We start from the raw sequence: 27,777 nt of genomic DNA on the forward strand, positions 1-27,777 counted from the left end.
ACATAGAAAATTTTTGTGCTGCTGGAATATTAGTGATATTTGATGCAAATTTAATCAGAATTTTGAGTTTCATCAATACAGAAGGCTGGAAAGTGGTTGCATTTAGATGTAAATGACATTGGAAGCATTGTAACTAGCGAAATGGTAGAAAGTGTGTGTTATCTTCGTGATGGGTTGTTTGAAGTCAAACTGGTATCACATTGAGCAAGTTTAAGATCTGTGTTTCTGTCTTTTCTTCACAGAATTCTTAATCAAATTTGCCCAGGTTATTCTTATTATGAACAATTCCACATCTGAAAATAGCCACTATCTTCAAACCAAGAGCACTTGGCACTTGAATGGTCTACTCATACGCCAGACTTATTCAGGAAGCAATTGGAAAAACAGAGAATCTATTTATCATTAACTTTTAGTGGGTACTGTGGATCATGGTAAAGCACTCACCTCCGGAGAAAGGGGTCCCTGTCCCTGGTTCGATCCTAGGTTATGTCAGTCGGTAGTAGACAACATCATGTATGCGAGTTTCATCGAGGCTCCCTCGTTTCGTACACATTATTACTCCAGAAATTCTTTCATGAACATTCACTTTCATTAATCATCCGTCTCCTGTAGCCTACAAAGCATATACATGGGAAGTTAAATTATTTTCTCTTTTTAACGTTTTCTCTGCCTTCCATCCAGACATAACATTTTCTATTATGTGAACCCACGGCCAAACAGCACATGAACTAGTACCTAAATAACAACTGGCCAGTCAAATTCACTTGATCTTTTCCCTATCACATAATTACCTTCCCTCATGTGGATGTCCGACTTCAGAATTAACGTCCCGAGACTAGTGCACACATCAAATCTACCAACTGTATACTATGTCCTCCCTTCAAGAATTTCCACGCTCACAACACCAAACGTTTCCTATCCCATCCCTTGGTCATTTGGTAAACCCGTGTCGAAACCTCCATGTTCATCTAATGTTAGCACGCGCGCCTTTCATGCACAGGGTTTCGGGTTTGGTTTCCAAATTTGAGAGAATTGAACGCACTACGGTGTTTCGGATTCCATTTTAAACTGAGGTCGTCGTCTCATATATCCTCGTTGCTAGAAAGAGAAACTTCGTGAACTAGCAAACCGTGTCTCTTCCATCATACCGTCCTTGAACAACTACATGAGGACCCTCTCCTTCAGTATTCAACCGAGGGTATCTCCTCAACCTTGTCAGTAAAGAATTTATAGTCTTGTAATATACTTCGCCGCCGAATAAAACAAAATTTTAAGAACAAATGTAAAATATTCTACTCTTAACTTTTTTTTTTTACCGAATATCGTTTCAACCTTCATTTTCTACAAAAAAAAAAAAAAAAAAAAAGAAAAAGAAAAGAAAAAAAACACTTATCCCATACTAGCAGCGTTCACCCCGCTTCGCTGCGGTCACCCCGGAACGCAATAAACTTTGTTACTTAGATAATTTTTACTTTTTCGCTTTCAAATTGCAGTAAATGTTAAAATTATAGCGCCTGTCATTTATGTTAACCCGCCGAGTCACATGGTCATGCGGGTTGCATATAAATACGTTTATTTTTACCTATGATGAACTAATAACAAAGGATTTGTACGTATGGACACTTGAATGGTCAATTATCTCAAGACACTGGTAATTAAAAATTAAAGTGATATGATAAAAACCATCTAGGGTCCAAATCCTAATAACCCCCCAAAAATGAAAGAAATTGGTTCAGCCGTATTAGCGTGATGAGCTAACAAAGGATTTGTGCGTTCTCTTTTATATATATAGATTAATCAGCCCAACTAAAACCGACAAGTATTTTCCGACTCGTTCTAAAAACCAACAATCTTTGCATCAAAATTTCGTAACTAGTTCCTTTAAACATCCCTTATTTCCACCTAAGGAATACTGTAACACAGATATAAAACTTCTCACACTTATTTGATACCAGTTTGACCTTCCAATACCTCATCATGAAGAGAATACACACTTCTCACCATCCGACAAATGTAATTCTTTCACAATCTCATTTACATCCTTGCACATTCCCCTTGTTCATCACCAATACTCCCAATTTCACAATTTTTATTCCTTATCTTCCATTTCTTTTATTTTTTGTCTATTGCTTTTTATTAATTTATATATATATATATATATATTCTTAAAATTTCAAATCATCTTTCCCATTATTTTACAAACTTTTCCCTTCACTTTTTCTTTCTTCTTTCGTCTGCACGCTTACCATCTCACCAGTCCCATTTATTTTATTCCACTAAAATCTAGCCACTAGCCTGACAACACTATCACATGGTCACGAGATCTTCCATTGTAACAAGGCACCTTCCTGAACGTCTTCATATCCATTTCTCTGGTCTTTAATTTTGATTTTCTTTTCATTTTATTCTTCCCTTTTTTATCTGATGTAATATTTAGCGAAAAACTTTATATTCTTTTTAAGAGTATCTGATTATGTGATTATCAAAATAATGAAACACCTGTAATCGTCTGTACTATGTCAGACGGAATGGAATGAGTCGTGTTTTGAAGCGAATACAAAGCGGCGTTCATACAAAGTGAGAGAACTCTGAGTTTCAAAGAGCTCAAATTGTAAGCCTGTTGTTAGTTATGCAAGTGTATCTAAGGTGTTCAGTATTAGGTGTATCCCAAGGAACGCTGATCAAGGTGATTACGACCTACAGAGCTCATGGCAAATCAACACCGTCGAACAGTAATAGTAGATGAAAGGGACATTTCAGTGACAGACATTGCCAAGCTTTGAAAAGAATTTCCACCAAGTGTTGTAGAACGAATGTGACAAGAGTGATTGCGGAATTCAATCAACACCTGGGATAGTCTACTGCGACAATTACAGCACGACACGAGTTGTATAACCTGCATATCCGCGGTCAGGTTGCGATACTCAAACCGCTTATCATCACAGGGAACGTGCAAAGTGAATCACCAAGACTGGGAACGCGTAATATGGTCCGATGAGTTCTCATTCAACCTTATTTCTTAGGTTGTGTTTATGGTATGGCGGAGGTCCAAATATGCTTATTCTCCGAACTATTTCCTCCCTACCATGAAATACGGTGGAGGCTTTGTAATGTTCACAGAACACATTACTACCAATGATTATGTACATATTTTAGGTGACCACGTGCATTATGTATCAGATGTTTCCGGTAATGACAATTTTCCAAGAGGACATTGTGCTAATTACATTGTTTGAGCTGTTTAGGTGTAGCTTCATGAACATCGGAAGGAACTAAAACACCTTCGCAGTGGCCCCGCGTAGCGTAGTCGCTAACGCTTTTCTCTTTAGTGCGAGCGATCCCGGTGAGGATTCTCGGTCGGAAAGATGTAACAGTCTTTTCAGTTCAGCCATCCTAAGTGTTGTTTTTCCTTAATATTCTTCATTAAAATCAGGTAACGAGCAGGATGGTATCTAATTTCCCCACTTACCGAATACTGAGATATCCAAGGAACGTTATCCCTCATATACGTGATCGATTACAATGGCCATAGGTGCCAAAAACTCAGAAATACAATTCCTGATTCCTAAAATATATTCTCTGACCCGTCCAATCACAAGATTTCAACACAACAGTATTTGAACACCTGTGGTTAGTTCTGTAGCTCAGACTCCGGAGCAAATATCTTTCTCCATCCTTGTTAACGGAATTAAGTACTCCACTACCAAATGGTACAACATTTCTCTGGAAACTATTCATAACTTATATGCCTCCATTCGACGAAAAATCAAAGTTGTTCTGCATGATGACAGTAGTCTCGCGGCTTATTGATCGGTAGGTTGCATTTTCTTCAGGTGTTTTCATTATTTTGATAACCATCTGTATATATCATAATACAATTTTTCCGAGTTTCTGTTATGAACTGATGTTGACTGGTTTTGGTATATACATATGAACAGTATGGTATATGCCACAATCAATGTATCACCATAATTAAGCTATAATTAAAGTTATGAGAAAACATAGATGGTAAATTCTATATTTACTTTATTTCCAAACATCTTTTATTATCAAGATATTATTAAGAATAATGTAAGAGCACTCGATTAAGTGATATTAATTTAAGGAATAATTCTACTCCGTGATAGAATCAGGATCTCTTATTAAATTTTGAAAAAGTGTATAAAAACAGAAGTTTACGTTAAGTACAATCAATTGAAGTCAGAATCAAAACTGAATATTATTCCCTTTTACACGCTTAGTAAATGTTTTCCAAGAAACCTGTAAAATACAATTGTTAGTAGTACGACATCGATTGTAAATATTAAAAGTTAAGCATCGTTCATATTTTAGGAACAGTTAAGATCACTATGTCTCACTATATGGATGAAAATAAGTAAATAAGTACAAAGAAAGTTAGAACAAAGAACATGATAATATAATAATAATTTCAAATATTTAAAAGGAGAAAAAACTATTAAAACAACAGGAATGACAAAATTAGTTGGGTTGGAAGAAATACTAGTATATTTTGAAATGTTTTGTAAAAATTAGTAACAGGTATTTTGAATTGTTTTATAGGAAACTAAAAGCATAATCCTTTCAAATTTAATTCAAAAAGTAATAAATAGGAAGTTCCTAGAAAGCTTTGTGAAACTGATTAACATAATCACAAATCATATGTATCGAGAGTGTCTTTTTTTAAAAAAAAAAAATCTTTTTGGCAAAACTTTAAGCGATGTATACAGTTAACTATAGAAAAATATATAACTTGCTTGGTGTGGACAAATTTAAAAATTTGCTTATGGATAGTTAAAGACTCAGTAAGTAGATGGGTGAATCATGATTTCTTAATTTGTAAAATAAACTTGTTGTATTTGTAAAATAAACTTCAAACTGTGTGTTGTTGGCATAAAATAGTTAAATAATTATAATATTCAAGATGAATGATATAGAAAAACCAGCAAGTTTGAAACGATATAGAAATATATGGTTACAATAGAATTTGATTCTGATTTTGTTACTACAGTAGAAGAAACTAAAAGAAAAGTGTATCGAAACGTATAATAAGAAAGTAAAAAAATGATTGGATTACGTACAATACAGCGTAATTATTCTCAACTCAAATTTGAACACGAAAATTGAAAACGAAAATACATAATCAAATTATGTCGAATTTTTAATAATACCCTGAATTTCAATAATTTATATTCAATATTTTTTTTCTTGCGAATTACAAAGAAAACTTTTAAGTGCTTTCCATGAAGATTTATAATATAGTTTTGTTTCGAAACCTCTGTATAATGGTTTAAAATCATAGAAATACATGCAGAATAAATTTGTATATATATATATATATATATATATATATATATATATATATATATATATATGAAACAATAGAAATCGAACTGAAATTAGTGCTGTCAAAACAATGGAAGAATAATTAATCGATTACACTGAAAACTAGTGATAATTATTCTCATTTTTTTAATTTTTGAAAAAACAATTTTAAATTATTGTTTCAGACAATTTAACGAAGAAGTCTAAATCGATTTTGAAAATTGCACAAAATGTTCCCAGTTGATTTTGCTTTTCTCGTGTATGTCTAGGAGTGTTTATATTTTTACTCTGACAAGAATTGTTAATTATTTTAATTAACGTGTGCATGAAAAAAATGAAATGAAATCTTTAAGTTTAACGTCCCACGGTTATGCCGGTTAGGCTAAAGGAGACGGTGATAATGAGAAATGAGTGAAAATGGTGGAATGAAGAAAGTGAGAGGAAACGGGAGAACCCCGAGTAAACCCACGAGCACGGTGTTTGTCCACCACAAAGTCCACACGGCGCGAGCTGGGATCGAACCAGGGACTCCAAGCACCGGAGGTGAACGCTCTACCACTGAGCCACCGCGAACATGTGCATGAATACACTAAAATTTCTACAATATAAAATATCGCGTAATGTCAAATTAGCAATTAGTGAGACTCTTTGTTAGAGTATACAAAAAAAAAAAAAAAAAGTAAAATATCGAACGTCTAGAACAAATCGGAAACTCGTTAAATAAGAACGTAAATATTAGGCAATCTTCTGCAGAAGGACGACAAAAAGTCAGAACAGGAAAAAGTTGCAGTACTGAAAAATAAGTACAACCAATTTTGTTTGTTCCATTTTTGAGTATCTGATCACAAAAGGAAGCTCACGATATGACGCAATGTTATTAGCAATGGATTAATACTGATAGAATTTCACGATGACTACCTGTATGACTATGCAAACTCACAAATACTTGCACAATTTCTACATCCGTCTCATACAACCCAGCATAACCGGGTCAGTAGTAAAACGCTTACTTATGGGCCGAAAGTTCGTTGCTCGTTTGTTCTGAACCCTGATCGCACTATTTGAGTCTTCTGGCTCATGCATTATATAATGTTGATTTTCTCATGATATTTCAGTTTTTTTCCCACCTTATCATCTTCACCAGTTCTTCTTATTTGCATAGCCTTCTTTAGTCTACAGAACATAATTTCAAAATGATAAAGTTAAAATTTCATTTTAGTTCAATCCATTGCCCTTTATCGCTCTTATTAGATCATCTAATATTTGCCCAAGTACATAAAATGTCATATACGTATCACATAACATTTGTGTCTTCGGAGAAAAATCACATATATACGTGTTTTGGTCACTATGGAAGTAAATCGAAAGGAAGGTACAAAATTTATTCATTTTTGCTTTACAATATACCTGACTTTGAAATTTCTTCAAATAAACAAACGATATTTTGAAAGCAATTAAGTTTCCATGGATTTTCATTACAATAACTTGTAAAGAATTCATCGAACAAATCACGTAAGATATTATGAACTTTACGCCTTTAACTACATTAATAAACAAATCGATTAATTATGACAGCACTAATCAGTTGTTCATGCAGAGCATGATGCAAATAATAAGGGTATAATGAAATTATTGACAATAAACGAAGGTACGAAATGTTGATAGAAGTATATAAATTTGTAGTTGAACATTACCTATAAAGCTTAACAGAACTGTGCAAATACATTATCATTAACAGAAAGAACTTTCATAGTTATTACAGTTCTATGCATACTAAACTACATGTTCAATAATATCAATATATAGTATGACCTTAGATGCAAGTGGCGGGAATCAGCAGGTGAATGCAAAAAGAACCACTGATTAGCTCAATTACTACAAAAAATATGTATGACTTCATCTATTATATTGATATAGATGAAAAATCAATCAGAAAAAAAGGCAAAGCATTTGATTGATGGTGGAATACTATTTCTCTACAGTGGGAGTGAAAGTGACTGCATTTGACCCATTTCCATAAAATTACCTAGATTATGTTGTGCAGTATCTCAGTAGTCCAGTAGTGAGTCTTCAATCACTTCCTTATTTTATAATCATTAAAGAGTAATTTCAGATGTATCCTAGAATATTGAGAAGTTCAACTATTTTTCTTGCTTATTTGCATTTCATATACATTTATGTAAAAGCAAAAACACTATTGATTTCTACATCCACTTGATCTTCCCTAACCATTTCCTAGAAACACATAATATACCTGTAAAACTTAAAGGATTCACATATTTTCGTACTATGAAACCCTTTAAGAGCAGAACATTCTCAAAGCTTTGCACGGAATTGCAACTAATATAAGATTATTCAAAATAATAAACGTTCGTAGCCGTTCAATAACAAAAATTTTGTCGATCGAAGTAATAAGTGTTGAAGTTTGTATTAATTCTTAATTAACAAAACACAATAAGTAATTACAGCAGTCAATCATCAATAAATAAACCATTGTTCATGACGTTCGTTTTTCAGTAGAAATAAACCATATATGATATAATACCAGGAATATATTAAAAATCTCTTTCTATTACCATTATTCATTTGTTTTTTTTTATTTTAAATCATGGTACTTTCAAGTTGACTATAGAAATTCTAACAAAACCGACTTTCAGCCAGGAAAATTAAGTATCACTAACACAACTTACGGACGAATGATTAATTGAGAGAATACTGATCGGGAAAAATTGACTAAGAAAAAACTATAGATAAGTGATACCAGGAATTAAGTCAGACTTTTCAGGATAATGTTCCGTAATCACAGTACGTAAAATGCTACTTCACAAGTACAGAGATGAAAATAAGTTTACATTTTAGATAAAGCGCTGAGAGAAGAGTTCAAAGTGGAGAACTAAAACATTGTGATTCTTTTAAAACTCACGGAATTCATTTGGGTCTAGAATTTCTAACTGAAGTCCGATTTTCATGTGGTTTGTGGCAAATGATCAAGGAATAATGGGAAATTTATAGGACTATGTTTACTGATTTAAATTCATCCGGATTTATATTGATCACGCCTCAAGAAAAACAGCAAATTTTCGCCAGTGTACCTTACAATTGGAACGAGATGTGGTGCGGTGTGGAGATTTGAGTTTTTTTTTCGTTAGATGGCAACCTCACCAAGGTCAAGAAGAAGCAGGAAACTGAGTCACTGTATTGGGAATTGTACTATACTATTATGTGCTACTGTGTGAGTATGATTAGGGCACAGTGAGAATAGTGTATTCTTTGGAACAACACTAGTTTGTTGTTAAAAGTTTTGGAGAACGGAATTTGTTGTTGGTATGCAAAGGGCATTCAGAAACAAATTTACTTCACGTTCTGCCCCAGACAGGAACATAATGTGGTCACTAGTAAATAAATTGTAAGAAACAGGATCGCTTCTAAGTGAGACAGGGACGCATCGGACCCCGCAGGCGGCAGTTGTGGAAAATGTCAGTTATCGACTCCTTAGGTCACCCAAGAAACCGGCTATAGTTATCCACATGTGATTTATGGGTGTTACTACTAACACTTAATTTGTATTCTGACTCACACTTAATTTGTATTCTTCAATTTCGCTTCAAAAATCCAAAACCCTCATTCCAATTGTAAGGTACACTGGCGAAAATTTGCTGTTTTTATTGAGGCGTGATCGATATTACCACGGATAAATATAAATCAGTAAACATAATCCAATAAATCTCCCATTCTTTTTTGATTATTTGCCACAAACCGCATGAAAATCGGACTTCAGTTAGAAATTCTAGACCTAAATGAAATCCGTGAGTTTTAAAAGAATCACTCTGTATAAGAACTCATTTTGTTTCTTTCTAAAAAATATGTGATATGCGTAGCCTAGGTTTTTGGAATAGCTACAGTCCAAACAAAATTTGGGTACCTACCTTTCAGAAGCTGTATACGTTTATCCCTAGATGCAGTTGTATCTAATACAGCCGCATGTCATTCGTTCCTTTAAAGTCTTTCTTCCGAGACTATGTATCAAAACATACTAGGCTACCTATAGGTGCGAGTAGAGAGCTTTCGGAAAGAAGGAGGGTATCCATTTTTTTAACATGATTGTACCTTAGGAAAATAGTGTAACTTTTATAACAGTATCAGGAACAGTAACTGTCATTATGACGTTTCTCTAATTTTTCTAACACTACTGTTCTCACACTTTTCTACGTTTACAGAGCGTGAGAGAAAAATATGTAATGTATAATTGAATTTTGTTTGAAAGTGAAACATACTAATATTAATGCTTTCATGATTCAACGCTTTTCCGATTCTTTTTAATCGAGATCATTTTTAAAATACGATTATAGAGTTGCATATTTGTAGCATATAAGATTTGACTACCATTTTTGCACAACTTCTACCTACATGATAGTATCGAAACACACTACAGCTCTACTCAAACCAAAGGTTGATTTTTAAAAATATATTTTGTAATAAAATGCAGTAATTTGCTCAAATTTGGACTTTATGCAAGGAAATAAAAACGTCTTGTATTAAACTTCCTTCCCTGGAATGCCTCGGCATCAAAGGACTTAAATGTGTATACAAAATAAACTTATCTTCATGTAAAAAAATATCTGTTTTACATCTCTTCTAAAATTTAAAAAATAATTAAATACAATGTAAACTCTAAACTACTCTTTTTTCAAAAGAGCTCTTAAGGCGATATGCTTATTACATACGCCTTTATTAAATTGTTTATTTAATTTTTACATAGCTTTAAGGTCCAATATAAATAAATTCGAAATTTTTAACATATATTGCGATATTTGATAAGTATTTTTACATTAAAATAAGAAAGATATAATTACAAACAAAAGAAGTGAAAAATATCTTCATAGAAATTTAGACTAGATGAAAAGAGCTGAAAATGTGACATACCACAGAATATTTACTCATTCAGAAGAAGAACAGAACAAATTATGCCCAGAAATATATATTAAGACATACAATACTAAGGAAAATGACGATTTACTCCGTTAGGAGCTACTTATAATGAGAAATCTATCCCGATTAGTATCATCATTTTGATAGTATTTTCTAAGTGGAACAAGCATAAGTCGCCTAGGTTAACCTCATTTCATTTAGCATTATTGCGGAGTGAAAAATTCAAACAGGAAGACAAGCACACGAAAATATTTTTCTCTCTGTATACTTTAATAAGTAGTAAACCATTTGTAGACCGAGAGAAATAGAACAGTAGTAGAGCAGAGTTTTCCAAATATTTTTATTCGATGAATAAATACGAGGAGCTGCTGAAAAGTTCGTTGCCCAATCCAGAAAGAAAATTCGTGGAATTTCCGAAATTTTACAGTTATTCTACATACTCGATCAGAAGTTCAATACACTTGCTCGCATGGTGTTCCAACTTTTGCAGACCAGTTAAAAAATTCTGAAAACTGTTCCTCGCACTGCTCTTCCGTAGCACTAATCACTTCCTCATCAGATCCTAAAATGGCGCCATTTCAAGTGTTGTTTGAGTTTGGGGAATAAGTAATAGTCTTACGAAGCTAGATCTGGAAATAAAGGAGGATGATCAAGACATTGAAACCCTAGACCATGCAATATCAGTTGTGTTTGCAGTATTCAATGGACAGGGGCGTTGTTCTGAAGGAACAGAATGCCTTTTTTCATTTTTCTGCGGCGTTGCGTTTTTTTTCTGTTTTGTGAGTATTGCATGTTTATTACATGTTTGACCCTTGAGCAGGTAGTCTGTGACTACAACTCCATTCTTATTTAGAAGAATGTTGCAAACACTTCTGTTTCTTGAACTTCTTGGGCCAAGGGGAACTTGAGTGCCGCCACTCCATTTACTGATGTTTCGTCTCAGCATCATTGTGTGATACTGAGACAATGTTCGCCATAGTTATTATTCGCCACAGAAATTGGTCAACATTGTGGTCAAAATGGTAGGTGGCTTCCCTTGATGTCGTCACTCTTTAACGCTTTTGATCTGCTGACAGATTTTTGGGAATCTACTTTCTCGAGAACTTGCGCACGACGGAGTTATTATGAATTGTGCTACCTACGCGTTTCCGAGAAATGCCCAAAATCTCTACCACACATTTCGCTGACAAAGGACGTAATTGAAGTGGTATTCGGCGATCTGGATGCGTTATATATCGTTGGAAAGGTCACATCGAGTACATCTCATATGTGAAATATCTTGCTTGAATAGGGCCTGTAGGGGGCGTGGCGACTATTTGAAGATCAGAACAAGGCAGGCTCCGAAACACCAAAAACGTGGACAAAATTGGAAGCTATGGTGTAATTGTTTTAAGACGTGGTATATATAGATTTAGAAGGTAGCTGATTACGAATTTAACATCAAATATTTAAAAATCAAAATGGTGGATCCAATATGGCGGACACAAATTACAAAAAACAAGCTATGGATCTGAAATTGGGTATATAGAGATATTCCACGTCACTATGTACGAATCGAATACCAAAAATGTAAATTTCAAACTGGCTGATCCAAGATGGCAGATAAAAAGGAAAACACTGCTATGGAACTGAAAGCAGTAGGTAGAGGTTTTCGTGATTGCTGAGTACGAACTCATTGTTAAAGGTGTAAAACGCAATATGATGGATCCAATGTGGTGGACAAAAAGTGCAAAAATATGTATAGAACGAACATATGTGATTCTTACACATGTAGTAGAAAAATACCTATAGTACATAATGGGGCAAGTAGAGGCAGGTGATATTTTACAATAAACAATCATTTCAAAATTGAGGCACGGAAAGCAGAGCAGATTTTGTAGTGCACATGAAAGTTTTATGATACGAATAAATTCCAATCATAGACAATAATTATTTTACTACCAACTCCCTCCGCTGTCCCGAAGAGATACGCGGGATCGGCATGTGTTATATATCGTTGAAAAGCTCGCACCGAATACACTTTACATCTGTAACATCTCGCTTGAGTGGCGCCTGCAAGGTACGTTGCTATTATTTGCAGATACCATCTGAATATCCGAACAATGACAGTGAAAAGTGCGCGTTGGAGTTTAAAACATCGTTATGCTTCCACAACTCTTTCCGGTTTCACATTATGCCGTGTGCACTCGTGAGCCATATGTATGACAAATGTCTAGTCTCATGAGTAGGGATGGTACCGACACAGAAACTAGTCTCGATCTCGACTCGGTCTCGTCTCTAATTCGAGACCGAGATGCGCTTTTCTAAATCGAGATGGAGTCGAGGCTCATCTCGATACTCTATGCCCATTCTGTACTTTTGCACTTTTTGTTCGCCATATTGAATCGGTCATATTGCATTTTGCACCTTTAACATTTGTGTCATGCTCCGCCACCACGGAAACCTCTACCTGGTTCAGTTCCATAGCAGTGGTTTCTTTTTTGTCCACCATTTTGAATTTTATACTTTTGGTATCCAATTCATACATAGTGACGTCGAATATCTCTATATACCCAGTTTCAGATCCATAACTTGTTTTGAGTAACTTGTGTCCGCCATGTTGGACCCGCCATTTTGATTTGTAAACATTTTATGTTAGATTCGTAATCAGCCAGCTTCTAAATTTATATATACCACGTTTCAAAACAATTACACCATAGTGTCCAATTTTGTCCATGTTTTCTAGTGTTTCAATGCGTGCCTTGTTCTGATCTTCAAATGGTCGCCACGCCCCCCTACAGGCCCCATTCAAGCGAGGTATTTCACATGTGAGTTGTATTTGGTGTGACCTATCCAGCGATATCTAATACGTGTAGATCCCGCGTACCACTTCAAATACTTCCCTTGTGAGATTCTGAGATTTTCAGGACCAATGTCATAAATTGCATCCACGATTTCAGGGACAGTCCCTATTTTTGGTCTTCCTGCACGTGGAGCATCATCTGTGGAGAAATCTCCACGTTTAAACTGTCGCCCACTTTAAACTGTCATATGACGGAGAAGAGTCTGGTAGTATTTCACTGATTTCCTCACGAATTTCCTTCGGTGACTTTCCTTGGCGAAACAAAAACGTGGTGACAGCTCTGATTTCGAGGTTCGTGAAATTCACTGGTTGAGTACACATGATCACTTCAGAGGCCTGAAAAATAATAAGAACTTTGCTACAGGGCTAGCATAAATGATTCACTCGTTTCGAAAAGGCTATATTTTTAAAAGTATTACACGTACACACATGAAAGATATATGAAAAGAACCACAAACTCACCAAGTTTGTCTTGTGTATTCCAGTTGGCAGCACAAATTCATTATTTTTCCGATCGAGTGTGGCAGTGTGACAGTACAAGGTTAGTACCGGTCGAAAATGGAATGGAAAGCAAGAAAAAAAGACGTCGTCTGAACGTGTGTCGTGTTACCAAAGGGGCAGATATTGAACATTTGTAGAGAGTGTATAAACTTGGTGAGTTTGTCGTTCTTTTCATTTATATTTCATGTGTGCAAGTGTAATACTTCTGAAAATATAGCCTTTCAAAATAAATGAATCATTTATGCTAACTCTGTATTAAAATTTGTACTTAAAAAGATATGTTCTTTAAAACTATATAGTTTCATCATTCTACTTGCACTTCTTCTAGGTTGGGCTACGTAGTTTTCAGCAGCCTCTCGTACTTTATCCCAGAGTCGCGATATACGAACGAATCGTAGGTAACAGAATCACTAAAGTCAAGATCAAAGATTTTTTAGTTATACAATTTGTTTCATTTAAATTACTGTAGATGTAAATTAGTAAAAGAATTTGTTAGAAAGAATACAGATAGCTATGAAGTATATAATAAGGTTTCCGTTAGCGACAGGGAAAAGCGCGTGAAACTGAAATTTTGAGAATACGAATCAATGAAGGATGCGATGATGCACATAAAATGTGAAGTCTTGTTCAATGTATCAGCATATGGGAGATTTGTAGATTTTGAAGAACTGGCGTAAAGGCAAAATGTCAATATATTCTAAAGAAACCAATAATTTATATAACATAAATGTAGACGCTAATCAAAGTTTTGATTTACATCACTTCGAAGAGGAAACTAATAAGACAGTTCATTTCATAGCCTTTGTTATTTTATGTTTTGCAGAAGTGGGGTGAGCAATGTGACTACATTCGAAAATAGCCGACATTTTCTCCAAACTACCAAGATGGATCATACAACATCATACACAATGTTAACTCGACGCTGGAGCACGTTGATGGACATGGGTGAGTTTGCGTTGATGGTTCGGTGCGGTATGCTGAGTTCTGAACTAGCGACACGAGTGTCCTTGTATCCAATGGCGTACGAAGGAGGGGAATTCGGGATTTAACCCCCCCCCATTGAGCAACTGTGTACGCCACTGTAGGTCCACATTGACCCAGAATCACAATCGGCCTAAGCTACAATGGACACTTAAGCACCATGATTGGTGTGTTCAGTGAAGACGCTCGTGTTTTAGAAGAAGTTCCACTTCAATCTGTTTTGTACTGATAACCCCATATGCGTTAGACGCTAGTATGGTAAGCACATTCTATTAGCTTGCATTGTCGAGTGTCATAAAGGCCCAATAGCTGATGTGATGCTGTGGGGCGAGATTGGATACAACACGTCACCTTGACAGCTATGCATTGAGGACACCTTCAACGGTAACCGAGAGGCCGACATCATACCCATCCTTAAGATAACTTCAGACGCGTTATTTCAATTGCACAATATCCGGTCGCATGCATCCCCAAACGTGCAAGTGTTCTTTGAGGAACAACGGATAACGCTGATTTTCTGACCTGTACAGTTGCCCGATATAATGACCGTCGAACTTGCATGGGATAGGTTGGTCGGCACCTTTTCCTCACAGTCAGCAAGCAGTGTCAATGTCCTGACTCACATACAAACAGTGTGATTGGCAATGTCTGAGAAACACATCCAACTCCTGTTTGATTCGATGAGACACATATGGAGGCTCCTATTCCAGGATGTGGAAGTTCATGCCATACTGATTTTTCAAGGTTAGAGTGTATAGTACTGAAATTGTAAATCACTTCCGCATGCTCACGTAACGAGTCTGTGATATACGTTCCATTCCACTCTCACGTGTTTCTTTTGGGGTTACAAATTTTACAAACAGGGCCAATTTCTCTCTCCTGAACTACAATATTAAATATAGGAGAGAAAATGTAAAAAAAAGAAAAAAAATGTTATTTCCCAAAACCAAACTAAACTTTATATCGGAAATAAGATAAAATCTCTGGTAAAGAGTTCAAATTTATGAAAAATTGGTGTACTGCATTGTGTACACAGGGTGTATCAAAAGTAATAGCAAAAAATGATACCACAAACTCCTGGCCCCAAAACAAAGAAGAAAAGTTTTATGACATATAGTCCGGCAGTGGACAGGGGCGGAGCTAGACAGCTTCGAATGTAAGGGTAAAGGAACTTCACACCTGCCAGCAAAATAATGATAGGAGCTAGGAAGAGGTTCATAAATACATACAAATCATGTCGGCTTGACATGTTAAACGCATGTTACATAACTACGCCAGAGATTCTCTATACTTCATTTATTGATTCACCGAATGTCTGTACGACAGAAGTAATGAAACGGTGTAGTAAAGATGGAAACCATACAGAAAAAAAGTTGTTATCCTGTGGCACGGTTGCACGCACATCTACAACGAGAGTCAAAGCAAAGACCACTTAGCATCGTTTCGTAATCTCAGGGGACAATGGAAAGTGGTATACCAGATAGAAACTTGCAGAGAAAGAGTAGAAATAATAACAAATATAACTAGTCGTGTAATGTAATGAAGTAACAGGCAGAATATACAACGACGTACTATATTTGTAAGGTATTATCTTACACAGAGTAGCGCTACAAACTACTAGGTCATATGTGCTAACAATAAATGTACCTACAGAATATGTTCGAAGTGCTGTCCTCCCACATTTATGCAACGTGCTAATCGTGAGTTTCGAATGTATTCCATCACTCCCGGTGTATTGCGTAACTGTTCTCACGCATCTTCAATGTGGTTTTGAAAGTCGACAAGTTTCATTCCCTAAGTGTGAAGTTCCTTTCCCCAATTTTCGAAGCTGTCTAGCTCCGCCCCTGTCCACTTCCGGATTATATGCCATATAAACTATTTTTTTGTTTTGGTGCCAGGAATCTGTGGTTTCATTTTTTGCCATTACTTTTGGGACACCCTGTATGTGTGTAAGCTAATTTTTCCTATGGGTCACTTTGTACTGATGTGGAATCACTTTAAAGAGCGAAACTAGAGATGCAAGAAAACCGGCCTTTTAAGGGACGGATTTTTTCACATAAAAAGCTATTTGGGAAGGGCGAAAACTTTCGCTTTTTTTCTTTTCTTTTTACCTTATTAAAATTTCTTGTTTAAGTATCACATTTGTTGTTTTCCTGTAGTCCATCCTACAATTCAAGTGCGTTTATAACATCCAGTACTTCTTATGTTTAGTCCGGGACTAGCTGTCTTGATTGGTTTTGAAACTGGCATTGCAGGTGTTACCTGCAAATGTTAGTTATGCAATTCGTTTGAAGTACAAAACGCATGAAGTTTCTCTTTCTTATCGAATGACTGATTTTCTTTGATTCTTTATTTTTTAAAAGGATTTTCTCTTTAGAATGTAGCAGTTAAATGTATTTCCGAGTTAAAATTGGAAAACAAGGTGCAACGTATTTTTCTCTCTCCACTAAAATTGAAATATTTAAAAAAGACCAAAATTTTTCAGACAAAAAAGTTGCAAAGAAAACTTCTTTTTTTTTCTTCGCGCCTTTGCATCTGTACTGTAGGTGATTCAAAGAAAAAAACTCGGAAGTCGAAAAATAATGAACATTCTAATACATATATATTTTTCTAGTTTAAACAAAATGTATTAATTCTTACCGATAACAGCAATAAACGCAATACAGAAATGAAAAGAAAAAATATTGTACAAATTGTACTATTTAGAATGGAAATGCGATGCTTCCTTTTGAATATGTTAACTAAACCTTTAATCACATGCTAAATAGAAATAATAAATAATTTTAGCTTTAAAGATCCTCTCAATAGGTTAAGTTTAAATGACAGCTATACTTAGCAAGAAAAAAATTATACAGTAGAATTGATAGGATTTGTGTCATCGAAACTTCTCTCTACACAAATGAAACAAGTTAACAATATGTGATGTAGTTAAGCAGAAAAGCAGAATACAAATTAAATTTCATAGGACAACCTCCACATATGATGATGTTTTATATGCGATGGTTCCAATGACAATTTCTAACATTGCTCTCTTAGAATCATATTTATTTTAATATGAGTTTAATTCAATTAAGCTGCATGTATTCTCACTTGATTTACGCTTGTATAAAGTGTTTATGTTTCACGATTTCCAAATATTATCCAAACGTCATCATCGCTTCCGAAATATACCTTTGAATCTTTCCCTTATCGAAGACGAGTCAATCTCAGTACTTTTTAAATGTTGAAAATGATGTTGAAATGACAAAATGATGTTGAAATACAATGTTCAAATAGTCAATACATCAAGCAGCTACAGAAAAGTATACCATACGAACACTTATACACTAAACACTTTGAAAAATTAAGTTTTCGTAAGTATAAAATTATTAAGTCACTTTCAATATCACACTATCGTCTCTATATAACATCAACACATAGTTTGTGGAAACATTTGGTAAAGGAATTAATTTCGAAATATTACTGGGCAGTATTTCAACTTTCTAGAAAATATTTGTTATTATCAAGATTCAGAATAAGCATTAGTGACGAAAGTAAATGTATAATTTTTGACAAGTGATTAAAAAGATCTTGTTTTCAAAACAATATAACATATTGCCAAATACGTCATAGTTTAATTTCATTATTTCTATTAAGATACGATGTATTAACATCATTTCCATATCAAAGTGTTACCTGGAAGAGATTTTTTTATATCCTACGGAAAAACTGCATCCATCAAGAGAAAACGATTATAAACCATTTGTTTCTTTTTCTTTGATATGTTCAGTTTCTTATGCTCAGTAACTATAAATATTGGTCCTTTATTTATTTATTTATTTTTTTTTTTCAGAAATTCGGTTACACACATCGGAACATAATTTAATTTACTTTCTAATGAATGCAATTTAACAACATAATTTCATTACTCTGACGTTATTGCAAGTGATTCCACTAACTATGCATTATAAGCACTATAATGTTTTAAAATTAGCACTCTCCAACATCGAGAAAAGCAATCAGACACGCTGAGACACAAACATGCTCTATAGCATAATTCTACATTGCGGATCTAATTTCAGGGCTTAAATCTATTTAACGTTACGTAAATAGGATAAGCATTATGCAACATATCTATTGGAAAAGATCGATATTACACCCGTACATTGTACAACGATAGAACTTAAGCCCTGCAAATATTTCTACACTATCTAAAACTAAGCATCTAAATTAAAAACATCCATGCTTCGTTTATGTCATGCATGAGAGAGCAGACTACCTTTCTAAGATTTCTTCCTGGGACATCCAAGTGATTCATCTGGAAAAAAATGAATCATAGCCTCTACAAGAACTGATAATTTGATATATCTGAACAACACTACTTGTGACATTGGAAACAATAGTCAAATATCTACCAGTGGTTTAAAGGCTTGTGTTCTAATATACAACAACCAATCGGCAGCTGAAAATGTGTACGGTGTGGAACAAATATTACATAAAATATAACAGATGATAGGATACGGCGAAGCTAAACAAACTTGTACATGCATGTCAGAAATAAACATTAAAGAGGTAATATCTATAATAAACAATAATCCCCATGTGAGGAGGTATAGGACAACAAATACTTACTTACATAATTCGAAAGGAAACAAACATGAAAAAGGAAAAGAACAAAGGTAATGTTTTCTGCTTCCTAAGCCATTTACAAGCAAAGAAAGAAACGTAATAGAAGTAGAGAGATAAAAAAATAATGGACTAAGGATAAGAATACAGTAGACCGCAAATTGACTATGAATTGATTCAAAAGGAAGATATTCCTCTGTAAATTTCCCAAATCTTTATTCAAACTGGTCCATTTCTTTTGGAATGCACAGAGTCTCACTTACAGTCATACAAAGCGTATAATAATTCTATCCCCAGTCGTTTCTATCTTTTAAGCAAAGCGTTTATACTCTTTGTTTATTAAGACGATTTTGCTTAATTTGTCAACTCTGATCGCTATCTAAGTGTATTTCACATGCTAAAGTACAACCATAATATATAATTTTGATGATTTAGTCTGACCACCATAACTAACACGACATTGATTGTCATACAGGCTTCCATGTTGCCATACTGTCTGGATCCTTAGTCCCCAATTTTCTCATCTATCTGTCTCTTTGATCCTCAAAGACTTAGGAAATCGAAAACATTATTCTAGTTCTTTTTCTTTTGTGTGTATTATTTCCTTCTACATAAATTAAAAGAAAGAAGAAACGTACGTTTTCTTTGGCATTAAATGTATACCATAATATGTCTGAACATATCGTCTATGAGAGAAACACGAAAGAAAGAAACAAACAAAGAAAAAAATGAAGACGAATAAACGAGTTAAGCTTATTAATAAATGTTTACTAACTAAATGCCAAGTAATTAATATGCTTACGACTAATTTGAATTTGACCTGATAGCACTGATTAAACTGTTAGCCTAAATTAAGTGAATGCTTCTGAATACAAAGAGTAAGAGTGTTAATTGTTAATTGCGACGATACGTGTGATTTTGTGCTTTATTTCTTCCATATTCAATTTATGAAAGTGTAATACGGTGCAACATGCGACAAGGACAAAGTAGCCTCAAAAGCTGACACATACCGAACAGCTTGAATTGTCCTTTTCCTCTAGCTGAAAATTTAATTGAGTAAATAACTATTTATACTAAATTGATTTTTCACTAAAGTTGTATTGATTTTAAACTGTGTTATCTTTGAAATATTATTCAGTTATTACAGATATTAACGTTGCTTTATTTCATTATTTGTCAATAGCACTTCTTCAACGCTAGAAATAAAATAAGCTACAAAAGCTCTGTTACTTCTAGTTCAATATTATATAAGAAATTTGACCCATCATAGTAATATATGTCTTGTATATTTACTCTCAATGACATTGAAGAATTTAATCCCATTTTCACGCTTACTAATACTACTAGAGAATTATGTATCATGTATAAATAGCTGTGAATTTATATAAATACAATGAAACTTGCTTGACATTCCTAAAATTCTAGTAACAAAAATAAAATTTATTTAAGAGTATATTACAGAGACAACTGAAATAAGTAAGTGTTTGTCTATAACTAAATGTTTTAACACTGCTAACTGAGTTTGTTACAGTTTCTTTTATTATATAGAAACAGCTTTAAATCCCTTTTGCCTTGTATGCAAATTTTCCTTACGGGCGAGTATCGATAAAAAGATAAATGAAATAAGTAACCCATGAAATTGTATTAGAAAACTGTCAGGAATTTGAAAATAATATTTGAAAACAAAATTGGAAAATATAACTTGTTTGTTCTAACAGACTATAATCTATTGAATATTATGAACATGTTTCAAAATAATTAAGCATACTGTTACAGAAACAAAACAAAAGAAACAAAAGGAAAAAGAAAACGACCTGAAATTCTATGATTATTGTTTATCTTGATAACGCTATTATACAAATGATGCAAAAATATAACCGTAATGCCATCAAAAAACGAAAACAGAAATTAATAATAATAATAATAATAATAATAATAATAATAATAATAATAATAATAATAATAATAATAATAATAATAATAATAATCTCATTATAATAATAGCGTATATAATTTTAAAGTTCTTATACTCACTTTTAATTAAAGTTAACATCTCTTTTCCTAAATAGAGACAAGTTACACACACTGAACACAAATCTTTATATACTGAATACAGCCATAAGAATTTGCGACCGTTCGATATTGTTTGATATTAATGACAATTATTCTGTTAAAGATTGGGTTTAGTGTCTCTATCTGTAATAAACAATGTTTCCAGTCATTAAAGTTTTGGAATAATTGTATCTCATGTTTCAAAGCATTAGTTGTACTTTACCTATTTTCTACATGATCTGAGCATTTTTAATTTTAAATTTTGTACACAAATATTAATTACAGATAAACCTTGTTTTCTTCAAGAATCTATTTAAAATATATAAATTCACTTTGTGGTAAAAATACATTTGCTTTTAGTTCTTTAAAATTATATATCAAATGTTTTTATACATTATGTCTTTAACAATTATTGTCTTTTTTATTATTTTAGAACTGAAAATTACTTGGAAAAATGAGAAAAAAATCATAATTAAGAATATGTGTAGGGAGACATTAAAGTGATGATAAGCACATAAAAATAATGGAATATTTATTGAAAAGCTAATATTGACGAAATATCTTAGTATAAGTAGAAAATTCGATAAACTGTTACTAGGGTTGCCAGGTGCTACAAATAAAAAATCGAGGCAGAGTTAAAATTTAACATGAATTCGTTTAGTAATTTAACAATCTTAACTAAGGTGCTTAAATTAATGGCTCTAATCCAAGTGTTATCGTTCTCTATACTTTGTATAAAATTTATCATCAAAAATACATTTTTTTATTTAACAAGTGTTACTTTTTTTTACTACCCTTCTATATGTAGTTTGAGCTTGGCAAAACTGCTTTCTAGCAAGTTTTTGTTACTTATAACATTTTATAAAAGTTTGACAAATTTCTCTTTTAGAATTAATAGACACAAATATTTACATTACATCTTTAGTTGTTAGTCTATTTCAAATTCATGTGTGAAAACTCTCTCTCTACAAATGCATCGAAGATTGAAACATTTAAATAAAATCTAACTTTCCTAGATTCAATCCTAGATTCAATCAAATCATAACGACAAACAATCAGAATGTAAAATGATGTTTTGTTTTGAAGTTGATGTGGTTCATTCAATATGGTAATGCAAATTTTTAAAATATTTTCATAATGTGGTAAATTTTTCATCATTAATTGTCGTAATTAGGATTATTATGTGAAAAACAAGGCTGTCCATTACAACGAATATGGTATGTATATAAAAATATAATATTGTGTTCTGTTATTTAAGGTTAAAGGTATCCTTCCACTCGATTGAAGTTACAAACAGAATTCATAGCTGAATAAAGAGAATAAGAAGCATTGCACAAAAGTAAAACTCATTATTTTAACAAGCATTTGTATTTTCAAAATAATGATTAAAGATTTATTGTTTTCACTCAGAGAACTCAGTGTTGGTACTCAGCAAAAAGTGTTGATGAATTACTAAATTTATTAAAGTAAAACGAAACATTTTGTAATGTTAAAGAAATTTTTTCTGGCTTGATTAAGCAAAAGTTTGAAGATTAAACGATCTTTAAATCTTCTAATTTGTAATTTGATTTTCAATTAATAATTCTAGTTAGGATGGTACATTTTTCTTCTATTGTCGCAATAGTTGCAATATTGTATGCAGTCACGCGAAGTCTGTTAACAATAAACCAAACCAATTATACTCTTTAACTATCAAAATTCAATCAACTAGAGGAATATTCACCTATTGTCTCAATATACAACAAATATTTAATTTATTATCTTCAACTGATGCCAGTTTTAAACTACACTATTTTTATTTTATTAATTATCTAATATTTCTTCAACATGGAATACCCATACTTGCAATGTTTTGTGTATTTTTATTTTATTTATTTATTTATAGCAAAGAAAATTTTGCTTACTGAAGATATGATATAATAAACCCCAAGATATGACAAAACAGTTAATTGGCTATTGAAATACTACAATTTAATTTCCTATTCAACCTGTTTTTTTGTGTTGCAGAACTGATGTCCTTTGCGAATGATCATATTTAGGATTTCTGACATTTAAACGAAAAGATTTTGCAAATTTAAGTGTGTAAAATGTCTTAAAATACATTGCAATTATGCTGATAGATAATTTAGACTCTGCTTTTCGTAACCAGTTTTACTTATTTAATACAAATACGAGGAATGTTTCCAATGTCTAGAATTTTTCTTTAATTTGCTAGTTTTCGTCTATTGCATTGCAGTTTTTCAATACAATGTCCATTTAATTAAATGCGATTATCCCAAGGTAAAATTAGCTTCTTGATCTTCAAAGGAACATTTTTAGGTGTCTTTTATCCACCTATTTACAGCCCGTTTTACATAATTCGAGTCTAGAAAGGCATATCACGTCAATATTTCATGAAGCTGGGAAACATATGTTAATCGTTAGGTGCTAGGTCAGGTGACTAAGAAATGGCGTGAAACTAGTTCCCAACTCAACTTAATTTTTTTTTTTTTTTTTTTTTTTTTTCGTTCAGAGAGATATATTGGGTTTTGCATTGTCTTATTGCTGTAAAAGTCTCCCATACAACTTTTCAGGACGATTTTTGACAAGTGATTGTCATAAGGAGTCAGACAAAAGTTTGGAATAGTACTCCACACTATTTGTACTTTCCTTCAGTAGATAATCCACTTATCCGCAGAAGAAACTGCACGAACTTTAAAAGCCGAGTCGTCTTCTTGTACGCGCCATTCCTTAAATTGACTTTTATTTCTGTGTTAAGGTATAGGATCCAGATTTCGTCTGTTGTTATTATTCTATGACAAAAGTCGCCAATAAGTTACGAAAGGTCTTGAAGTTGGCGACAAGTTTCCACTCTCTTCATCTTTTGTTATAACTCGAGCATTCGAAGTACCTAAGAAAATAATACCTTGCTCACACCTAAATGATCGTGCAGAAACTCATATTTCTTTCCAGGTAGCAATGCCTACACTTGCACTAATTTTAAGGATAGTCACTAGCAGTGGCGGATCCAGGATATGATCAAGGGAGGGGCTAAACCATAGTTTGCAGCTTTATCCCGTGTAAAGCAGAATTGAAGCCCATTTTATCCAGTGCATACCTGAGCGTCAAGAGGGGCTATAGCCCCTATAGCCCCTCCCCTTGGATCCGAGCCTGGATGTGATTTACCAACAGTAATTTATCGCAGTGTTACGTTGCCGGCTGCGCGAGTCATTTTCTATACTCAATCTATCAGATTTAAAATAATCAACTCAGCTATATACTGTGCTTTTGGATTCTACAGAGCCCCCAGAAACTGTAGATAAACTTAATACGCCCTCATTCCACAGAAAGAAAAAAATGTATCTGTGGGACTTTACATCACCTTCCATAGAACCTTAAAAACATGTCGGTAATTCCAACGCGGTCAAATTATTCTCACTGACTTTTAGATAGAAAGTTACAAAAATGTGTCAGGACTTGCCTGGTGCCTGAATTGTTATAAATAGTTCAGAATTCTGTTGTTAGTTAGAAATTCCAGAAGTTTGGGAACATCCCTCGAACAGTAGTTTCCTTTACTCAACGATTGTTAAAATTGTTAAGAAAAAAAAATTATCACTTGATGAAAAATGATAAAATATGAGGTCTATACTTTCGACTTTACCGGAAATATAGATTCTTAATTTAAAATACATTCGACAATAATACTGAAAGATTTGATTATATATCTTGTATCTTGAATGTGTACAAATGATTTATATTTTAAAATATACATTTATTCACAGTAAAAAAATTAATAATAAAAAATAAATAAATCATCTTTAGCTGGTAGGATATCTGCATGTACCTACTTTAGATTCAAGTTAGGAAAATTTCTTTACATGTTCGTTCTTTTTAATATTATAATATGCTTTTACGCTGTATACCGTACCATAAAACAAAGCCTTCTCTATGAGAATGAAATATAAATTCTAGAACGCAACTTCAACTTTGCTAGGTATGAATGCAATTTTATTAACAAATATAAATGTGATTTACTATTTCAGTTTCTCTTTTATTTAGAATTTTTTTGAGCACGTTTTATTTTACTAGTATTCACATTATATATAGTACGTTGTGAGGAGAAGATTATAGTTTTTTTTTTCATTATTTTACATGTATGACACATGCCGATAGTTATTTTAATTAAAGTCACATTAAAATTAATATTTTAGTACATACAAAAATATATATTTTTGCTTTCTGAACATTATTATTGATTACAAAAATTTTAATATAAAAGAAGTAAATCTTACAAAAAATAACATAATTTGAGAAAGACTGCATCGTAGTGTTGTACGTAATGTTTTTAAACGAACTAACTAGTATATTATACATTACTTTTGCTTTTCACAGATATAATTCACCACATTAAGGCTCTTCATTATGATCCCTATTGCTTTTCTTCTAAATTTTTGTTAATAATGTAATAACAATCATTAGTATGATAATTTTGAAAACATAGTATTTACAAATTGTTATTAAATAACCTAAAAAATTGTTTTCAAGATGTTTATTACAGTGCAGTGACTTGAGTGTTTGACAATTATCATATCATAGATTTCACTCAACTATATCTGGACATAAGACGGCTGCAAACATATGTGCAATCTTACGTAACATAAAATAAACCATTACACGGACCAAAGCTACATCCCTCCACTACAAATATATAAATGCTGGTAGAATTCCGTAGGTGAGTAGTCTGTAAAATGTAGAGAAATGTGCCTGTTACGTCACTATAGCTAAAACAAGGCACAGCCATTACATTTTTAACAGCGAGAAAAAAAATAATTCGTAGTAAAATTCATCGTTTACAAGCCACTCACAATGAGGAAACTATAGATCGAAGTACATAAAACTGTGTTGCATCAAAGAAGGGCAGAATGACCAGACTGAGGATGAACCTCATAATGACGTACTAGTGCTTGTAACAGATGACAAACATGTACAGCAAGTGAACGAATTCATTAAAAACGGCGTTAAATCTACTATAGTCCGCGTCACCCGAATTGGCGTGTGGGATCAGCCAGTAAGCTCTCAGTACGCTGTTACTAAACATTCAGGGAAGAATCGATTTTGTTGAATTGATTTTGTTCGTATTTGTGGACAATTATGAACGACTAGATTCCTCCCTGAAGGTTTAGTAACAGCGCACTGATGCCACACGCCAATTCAAGTGACGCGGATTATAGAATTTTTTTTCATCGCAATTAAAAGTTCAATCACTGAGCTTTGTTTTGGCTACCATAGCGTAAAATATACAGTTGATTCCATAGCAGACTACACAGTGAGTGAACAGGATTTCTCAAACTTTGACATGTTTGCAGCGGAGAGAGAGCATGTACCTTCTAGACGATAATAAGTGTCAATTTGTGCGCTGTTTTGTTACATAAGATTGTATTCTTCTTTTCTTGGGTAACTGAGGTATTTATTTAATTATGTTTAGTAGACAACTTACTTTCTCCGTTTCGTATTTACACTCATTGTCTTTGCCTTATTCATGAAGGTTAGAAAAGTGATGGGAAACCTAATGAAGAGCCTTAAGCAATTACAATTATTTGATCTCACTTGTTATACTATGTTTATACGTTAAGGCTTCTGAATTGTACTCCCACACCAATGGTAGCTAAATTAAAACCGATGGTTCTGTTAATAACTAGTGCACGAAGAAACTTCTGCACGATTTTGGACAAGAATTTATATATAAAAATATAGTTATATTTAAAATAGCAGATTAAAATGGTACAAAAGTGGAAGTGTGAACTTAAAATATCAATATAACACTTTATTTGAAATTAAATATTGCCATAACGTCTCTTGAGGGAAGTCACATCGGTAAAATAAAAATATTATCGCTACAAACTTCATGAAGCTCACCTAAGATATAATTCTTTTATACAGCTTTCTGAATCTTTCTTACCTTAGGTTGGAGCGATAAAATTTAAATGTTTACACTTGTGACTTCCCTCAAGAGCCACCACTAAAGTATCGTAATTTGTCATAACTATCCATAGTTAATCTCTCTCTTGGTGAAAATAGTTATCGTTCTCACCTTTGGAGCGGGAGATTCTGGTTCAATTCTCGGTGAGTAAATCTAATCCCGCGTTAAGCTGTAGGTATATGTCTCATATATTCTCAGCACTGAGAAGGGACGCAGAATTCTAACGCACATACAAGCCTACGCATACTTATAAATTTAGTTCTCATACAAAATATATGTGTCATTTCTGTGTATGGGGCGTTCGGTGCACGAGGGAATTAAGTCAACTTACGAAAGTTATGAAAAAAAATAGACAAAGTTTGTAAGGTACACTCAAGTACGTGGAAAAATTAACACTTCATTTTTTAATTATAAGAGTTATTTACAATGTTTGGACATGAACATTTTAAGTTCAGAAGGAGCTTTACATGGATATCTTAAATTTCATATTTTCCATTGTACAAGCTTTGCTTTTTATAGATTTAAATTTGATTGAAACTACTTGCTGAGAAAGAACGTTTATTGTAAAGTTATTAACGTGGCCTCA

At 33.3% G+C, this 27,777-nt stretch overlaps 1 protein-coding gene across 23 annotated transcripts in view; it reads right to left on the bottom strand.

Annotated features, from left to right (window-relative positions):
- Ca-alpha1D (Ca[2+]-channel protein alpha[[1]] subunit D) overlaps positions 1-27,777 on the bottom strand; it is an 836,510-nt gene that overhangs the window by 38,208 nt on the left and 770,525 nt on the right. For 16 of the 23 annotated variants that reach the window (XM_081762817.1, XM_081762798.1, XM_081762799.1 and 13 more), the window contains one exon: positions 18,834-18,872. The exons of 6 other annotated variants lie outside the window; for them this stretch is intronic. In XM_081762817.1, the coding sequence (XP_081618943.1) occupies positions 18,834-18,872 (39 nt within the window). Of the gene's footprint in view, positions 1-7,348; positions 7,443-18,833; positions 18,873-27,777 lie in introns of all 23 variants that reach the window. One more of the 23 variants, XR_014131916.1, reaches the window with a different exon arrangement.

This window comes from Thermobia domestica, chromosome 6 (assembly GCF_964235325.1).
Source record: "Thermobia domestica chromosome 6, izTheDome1.hap1.1, whole genome shotgun sequence".
Lineage (NCBI taxonomy): Eukaryota > Metazoa > Arthropoda > Insecta > Zygentoma > Lepismatidae > Thermobia > Thermobia domestica.